This window comes from Lolium rigidum, chromosome 7, assembly GCF_022539505.1.
Source record: "Lolium rigidum isolate FL_2022 chromosome 7, APGP_CSIRO_Lrig_0.1, whole genome shotgun sequence".
Lineage (NCBI taxonomy): Eukaryota > Viridiplantae > Streptophyta > Magnoliopsida > Poales > Poaceae > Lolium > Lolium rigidum.
The window spans coordinates 314,222,998-314,230,661 of NC_061514.1; the positions used below are offsets into that span (position 1 = coordinate 314,222,998).

A 7,664-nucleotide genomic window follows, 5' to 3' on the forward strand; every position below is an offset into this window, starting at 1 on the left:
GCATTAGAGTCCACTGAATCATTATGTATGCATGATGAAAGGGACGAGTGAACATCATATCAGAGAGAGATAAATTTCCTGGATTGGCATTTTAGATTCATGCTACTGCCAGCAACGTATGCGAATCTGTTTTCATTTCCGTGATGCAAATTAACTGGTCATGGGATTCATAAGGAAAAAAGACCAAGAGAAGTTGTAGCCTGAAAATTGAAGATGCCATGCTCAACTTTAATTAAAGGGCAGCAACCTTCTTTTTGCATTTCGAGAATGGACCATGAAACAGTTCGTTGGCATAATTTGTGTATTCATCCTTGAGTTTATTTGATTGTTCAGAGACACATTTTATTTTGTAACCTTTCATGTTTTTCTTGCATGTATTCAGGGGAAGACTGTCGAAGTTGGTAGAGCCCACTTCGGCACTCCTCTTTCAGGGGATGAGGCTAGGTTGGACGCGATGGTGTGCATGAGGTGAAGCTGCTCGCGACGGGGATGAGGCTAGGCACACCGGCGACGTAGTCGCTGGCTTCTAGGAACTCGTCGACATTGGCACCGAAAGGTTGAAATTCTTTCTTTTGTCGCGCTCAAATCGGTTGATGCCATGGCATTCTATACAGTTTTGTGCTGCGTGTTGTCTCCAAATGCGAGCAGATTGTTCGATTTTGATGCTTCATTTGTGTTTTGAAAAGAGGTCCCAATCAGCAGGTTACTGCTGGTTTTTGGGCGGAACTAAAATGTTGAAATATCTTATTTGTGCTTTTTGGAGCTATTACTTCACGCGGTACAACTCGAGTTATTAATACCAACAGTATTCTTCTGTCCAACTGAGAAGAGCGACATTATTTATGGTGGGTTTTGTCTCGGCTGGGCTGTGGGCAGAATGTTGGCTTGATTACTGATGCTTTACATAGGAAGAAATGTGTTCCTAGTCTGGGCTTCGTTAGGTTGGCTTACTGATTGATGTTGCTGATCTGAAGTAGATGTCCAAAGTGTCATGTTTTAGCTCTTTTTTCCGTAGATGACTTGCTGATTTTCCGGAGTAAGTAAAATCAGTGTTTGCTTTTTGTTGGCCTGACCATGCTTTGTTCTTGCTGAAGGATAACTGACGGGTAGGACAAAACGGTGACAGCGGTTGGTTTCGTGTTGGACTCGATGTAGTTATGTAAGATTCTGGTTCCTCATTTCTGCGATTTCTTAAGTCTTGTGTACATAGATGATGGTGTAGCATCTGTACATGCTCATAGCTGGTTTGGATTCTCCAGATTCTTGTCGGAGTAAATGAATAGTAGTGTCTTGCGTTACTTGAAGGATTATCCACGCTAAGAAATTCAACCGGGGCTTTTGTTCTCCGGATTTGTGTCTACATTTTGAAATGGACATGAACCAGTTTCCTTGGGAAAGTATGTGTATTCATCTTTGAGATTATTTGATTGTTGAGATGCACATTTTATTTTGTACCCTTCATGTTTTGATACTTCTTCTTTGCATGTATTGAGGGGAAGAATGTCGTAGTTGGTAGAGACCACTTTGGCACTTCTCGTTGACGTATTAGAGTGATATACTTGTTAGTTTTTTTATATATTTTTCCACGAGACTTATGGTTTTCTGGATTTATCATCATTGTGATGGCATGACTATTGTTTGGGCTGTACAAAACTTGTACAGTAGCTTCTTGTGTTCCTGCTGATTATGGTCTGGTAATGACCAAGGTTCATGGGTAATTTACCGTACATGATATTAAGGATTTTCAAATTGTACTGATATGTGTTGCTCCACATTTTCAAATTTGTAATGATGAGGCTGGGTTGGACTCGTCTACTTGGTGTGCATGAGATGAAGCTGCTCGCCCGCAAGGCCCATCACGGCGACCTGGTCGCCGGTGTCTAGGAACTCATGGACAATTGCACCGAAAGGTCGAAATTCTTTCTTTTGTCGCGCTCAAAACAGTTGCTGTCATGCCATTCTATGCTGTTTGTGCGCGTTGTCTGCAAAGGCTAGCAGATTGTTCGATTTTTGATGCTACATTTGTGTTTTTTATAAAGCGGTCCCAGTCAGCCGGTTAGTGTTGGGTTTTCTTGTTTCTTTATTGTGGAGTAAGAGCATCTCCACCGGCGCCCTCCATAGCGGCCTCGATAGCGATTTGGGCCGGGAGCGAAAATGGGCTCACACCAGCGCGCCCAAACGGCGTTGGCTAGTTTTCGAACCCAATAGAAGCGCCGGTAGCTCCGTGCTGGTCCCTTGGCCAAAGGCGCGAATCGGGCGCACCGGCGCCTCGTGGAACGACGGTTTTCGCGGGTGGGGTGTCTTGTCAGTGAGAGTACACGGCGCTTCACGCGTCCTCTGCTCCGGCCCGTCGGATGACGGGGTCGCCGCCCCGCGTCCAAGGAGGAGGACGCCGTGGGCTCGTCACCACTTTCGTCGGTGAAAAAGAAATGGTGGGAGAAGGAGGCCGAGCGCATGCGACCCTCCGTGGCGACGGCGACGACAACGAGGAGGAGTTCCTCGCCCTACGGTTCATGGTCGGCCGCTCCGTCGACGAAGACTACCGGCACATTACGTTGGACCCGCGGCGGCGGCGGTGTTGTCCCCTAGGGACCGCGGCGTCAACTACGTCGACCTCCATCGGAGCTGCCGACGCCAAAGGAAGAGAAGGCCGACGAGGATGACAGCTGGTCCTTCGGGGCATCCGGCGAGCGACGACGGCGACGACCTGGACTTCAGCGCCTTCGACTCCCAGCGCGCTGCTAGATGTTTTTTTAGTTTGAATTCGCGTTAAATTGTACAAATTTCGTTCGAACTTCATATGAATATCGTTTTCAAAATTTGAATTTAACTTTCTAAATCTATGTGGGCAGTTCGTATGGAGGCGCGCCGGTGTGAGAGCAGCATCTCTAAATAGAGGATGCTTGAGTCGGCGCCCATGCTGACGCCTATTTGGGACCGCCGGTGGAGATGGTCTGTTTGGTGACGCTCAAGGAACTTAAATTTGCTTTTATGTGTAGAAGATACTGAACGGCAGCAGTCAGTCATGCACTGCACTGCACTGCACTGGGAGGTCTCGGTACTAGTAGTACAAGGATTAATTAGGTGCTCCGAGCAGATGTAGATCTGTGCTTTTCTTGTTTCGAGACGGCGAAGAAGAACAAAGGAAGCATGGAGCGTGCAAAGGGTCAATCATTGGGGACGGCGTGGTGTAGAATCCGCAGCGAGCAAAGGAAATTATTAGGGAAAAACAAAATCATGCGGCAGTCATAAATCATCTTGGGGAAAATCGTGCGCGTTCCCAAGGAATCGACTCAATCAAGCGAGCAAAACCCGCCCGCACGCACGCACCGGACTCTAGTCAATCCCTCCGACGCGGCGACTCAAATCCCGCATCGAAGCGGCCCATGTCGCGCAGAAGGAGGAGGTGGGCTGCTGACCTGGCGCCGTGCGCTTCCCGCGGGAAGCAAATCTCCAAACATTGATGCGTCGGCCTGGATGCCACCCCGCAGGGGGAATGGTTCTGCCCGCCCTGCAGGTGCGACTCTGGCGAGTTCGAGCCCGCCCCCGACGATTTCACCGACAACACAGTGATCTGCTGCGACCAGTGCGAACGAGAGTGTGAGTACGTTCATTCCAGATGGCGGCGGTAAAGCTTTTTCCTCCAATAGCAGAGTAGAACGAAACTTCCACGAAGATTCCTTCTATAAGCGTCGCTCTCAGCTATGAGTTCAGCACTTCTGCGGCACTTGCAGTTGCAGAGCTATCCACAACGTTCGCTATGGCTCCTCTTGAGTTCGACTCTACCATAGTCCTCTCTCTCGCCTTCCTGGTGTCCTGCCTGGTCGTCGTCATAAGCTTCTGGTCAGGCCGCAAGAACGGCCTCCCGCCGTCGCCTCGGTCGCTGCCCATCATCGGCAACCTGCACCAGCTCCGCGGCGGCCACCACCACCGGACGCTGGAGGTTCTCGCGCAGCGCCACGGCCCCCTCTTCTTCCTCCGCCTCGGCTCCGTGCCGGCAATCGTGGTCTCCTCGGCGTCCGTGGCAGAGGCCGTGTTCAAGACCCAGGACCACGTCTTCTGCAGCCGGCCACCGCACTACACCGCCCTCGGCACGCTCTATGGCTGCCGGGACATCGCCTTCAGCCCCTACGGCGACCAGTGGCGCCAATCACGGCGCATCGCCGTCGTGCACCTCCTCAGCACCAAGCGAGTCGACTCCTTCCGCGCGCTACGGCTGCAGGAAGTCGCGGGGTTCGTGCAGCAGATCCGTGCCGCGTGTGGCGCCCGGGAGGACAGAGGAGTCGTCAACGTGAGCGAGCTCACCGTCAACCTAACCAACACCGTGGTATCGAAGGCGGCCTTCGGAAGCAAGCTCGGCGGCGTGGAGCCGGCGATAATCCGCGACATGATGAAGGAGCTCACTGAGGTGCTCGATTTATTCGCCGTGAGTGACCTGTTCCCGCGACTGCGGTGGTTGGACTGGGCGACAGGGCTCGACGCAAGGGTGAAGAAGACGGCGGCTAAGCTCGACGGTATTCTCGAAGGCGCGATCACAGAGCACGAGAGCAGCCTAGGAGACGGCGACGGTGAGGTTCGAGACCTCATGGACGACTTGCTGTCGATCCTCAAAGATGGCGATCGGGGGTTCAAGCTGGACCGGATTGACATCAAGGCACTCATTTTGGTACGTTTTCTATAACAAAAGCAGTTTTCTATTCATGAGAAACACAGTGAGAGTTCTTTTTTTTACTGTAACTATGTGAGAGTTGACGACCGACGTGCAATTGCAAAAGAATAAGAAAACTCTATAGATTTGGTGGCTAGCTATATATCAGTAGTTGGCTAAGAAATTCGTTGACACCACACCCAGGAATTACAGAATTTGTAGATAGCGTCTCGGCCATATCCATGTTCACAAGTTTCTTATCTTTCTTTGTATTGGCAGGACATGTTCCTAGCAGGCGTCGACACGACCTACAAGACGATAGAATGGACGATGGCCCAGCTTGTTAAGAATCCAAGAGAACTGGCGAAGGTGCAATCGGAGGTGAGACAGATTGTTGGCGGTACAGATGAAGAAGTCATTGAAGTGGACGTGGAGAAGATGAGCCTCCTACACGCCGCCATTAGAGAAGGATTGCGGCTAACGCCTACCATCATCGAACGTGAAACGATTCAGGACACCCGGCTACTTGGCTATCATATTCCAGCAAAGACCAGAGTCCTGATCAATGCGTGGGCGATCGGCAGGGATGCTGAGTTGTGGGAGAATGCCGAGGAGTTCCGTCCGGAGAGGTTCCTAGGCAAGGCCATCGACTACACCGGCAAGGACACCAAGTTCATACCGTTCGGCGCAGGGAGGAGGGGATGCCCTGGCGTCGGCTTTGCGATGCGCCTCGTGGAGCTTACGCTAGCCAACATGATGTACCATTTTGATTGGGAGCTGCCGAACGGGCAAGATCTAGAGTCATTTGAGGTCATCGAGGCTGATGGGTTGTCACTTGGCCTTGAGTCTGCCTTGCTCCTTGGTGTAAAACCTTGTACGAAGGCAAGGACCGTTGTGGGGTAGTTGTTAATTAATTCTCCTATATATAATCATATTATTAATTAGGTATAATATACAAGAAAAATTGAGACAAGAATATCATCCCAAGTTCTTCAAGGACTTGTGTCATTGTGTGGTGATAGTGACTTTCATTGGGAAAGCATACCTGCCGTAGGGAGATCCAGAGGGATTTTGGTGTGTGTCAATAAACAAACTTGTGGTGTTTTGGACTGTAGTTGTGGGAGAATACTTTGTAAGACTTCTAGTTAACACTAGGGAAGAGAATTTCACTTGGAACTTGGTAGTCGTATACGGGGATGCTCAACATGATGGCAAAGCCAAATTCTTGGTTGAATTGGTCCATGTCATCAAAGACCCCCAATATCCCCTACTAATTGCCGGTGATTTCAACATGACTAGAAGAGGCTCGGACAAAAACAAACCAGACGGATACAATAGATGGAGCCCTCTATTTAGTGCAGTGACAGATCAAGGTGACCTAATAGAGATTGCACTAACCGGGAGGAAATTCACGTGGTGCAGTAACCACGAGGATTCTACCTTCGAATTGCTAGATAGGGTTCTAGTCTCTCCTACCTGGGAAGAACAATATCAATTGGTGTGTGTGACAACTGTTGCTTGTGAACTTTCTGATCACACTGCTTTGTTGATCAAAACTAGGAACAAAGACCCATACCTGCAGTTTTTTGCTTTGAAAATTGCTGGCAGGGGAGAGTTAGGTTCAAATATTTGTTAACAAGGTTGTGGCACTAAACTTATGTAGGCAGGACAAATTTAGATAGATGGCAGGAAACGTTGAGAGGTGTGAGGAAAAAATTGAATGGGTGGAATAGAAATATTGAAGGTGAATACAAGAGTGGAAAGAAGGACCTTATTGAACAACTAGATTTTATAAGAAAAAAAGGATGAAGAGAATGGTTTGAATGCTATTCAAACAGCATCTCAAGTTTATTTCCAACAACTATTTAGGAAAATAATAAAAGAGGAGGAAACAAAATGGATATAGAGAGCCAAAGAAATAGAGTTGCTAGATGGGGAGAGTAATTCTAAATATTACCATTGTAAAGCAAATGGTAGGAAAAGGAAAACTAATATCATTAAGTTGAATCAAGAGGAAGGGGCAGTTGAAGGACGAGCCAATCTTTTTTTTTTGCGGTAAAGGAGATAATATTACAGGAACAAGATTCTAACAGAAAGACCCAGTACAAAGTTGAAATTATGAACAAGTCCTCCTGGATCCCGACCTTGACGAAGACAGCCAGCACGTACCGCCGGCGCGCCGCCGCAACTCCTCCCTTGACGCCTTGGTATCGGAGGAGCCCCTCTGCGAGCGGGAAGTCTTCGGAACTCAGCTCGAACGAGCCTCCATCCTGGTGCATCGTCGCTGTCGTCCTGCTCCCGAACACCATCACCTTCTAGATCAACAACTCCCAGCGCCGCCGTCTCTCGGTCGCCGGCCAGGGATTCGCGTGCTCCACCACTCCGCAGAGCAGCCAGCACGAAGAGGTCGCCAGATCCGCCACAACACACCACCGGAGCACCGCCAGCGGAGAAGGGGAACGACGACCGCAAAAGCCACTCCGGCGACGCCTCCACCTCCTCAGCGCTGCCAGCTGACAACTAACCTAGGCCTACTCTATATACACGCCATGATCCGCCGATTCCCCGTCCTCCTGCCGCCGGAGCGGCCGCCGGAGGGCGAGAAATCGGCCGGATCGACGGCGCGAGGTGGTCTGGGCTGGTGGGTTCACAAACTCTCCTTTCGCACTGGAAAGGTGAGGACCAAGGTTCCTCGACGAGCCAATCTTATTTAATACATAACAAACTTCTATAAGAACCTTTTTGGAAAACCTACTGCATCTAGTATCCACTTGGATCCTGCTGGTGCTAGTAGGATTTGTAATGAGAAAAGTAAGTTCTTAGTTCAGAAATTTTCCATCGGGTAGTTAGTGGTAGCGGTTCTTGGGATGGCAACAAACAAATCTGCAGGTTCAGTTGGCTTCAATGCAGATTTTTATCAGAAAAATTAGGAATTAGTTAAGGATGACCTCTTTTCATTATTGGAATATTTTCATGATGGTAATTTGGGTATTGCCGGACTGAATTATAGGATTAT

At 49.3% G+C, this 7,664-nt stretch overlaps 1 protein-coding gene across 1 annotated transcript; it reads left to right on the forward strand.

The window, feature by feature from the left end:
- Nucleotides 1-3,723: 3,723 nt before the first annotated feature.
- Nucleotides 3,724-5,594, forward strand: LOC124674821 (cytochrome P450 71A1-like). Its single transcript, XM_047210876.1, has 2 exons — nucleotides 3,724-4,666; nucleotides 4,928-5,594. The coding sequence occupies exons 1-2, from the start codon at nucleotides 3,761-3,763 to the stop codon at nucleotides 5,549-5,551; spliced, it is 1,530 nt and encodes a 509-aa protein (XP_047066832.1). The 5' UTR covers nucleotides 3,724-3,760; the 3' UTR covers nucleotides 5,552-5,594.
- Nucleotides 5,595-7,664: the final 2,070 nt, after the last annotated feature.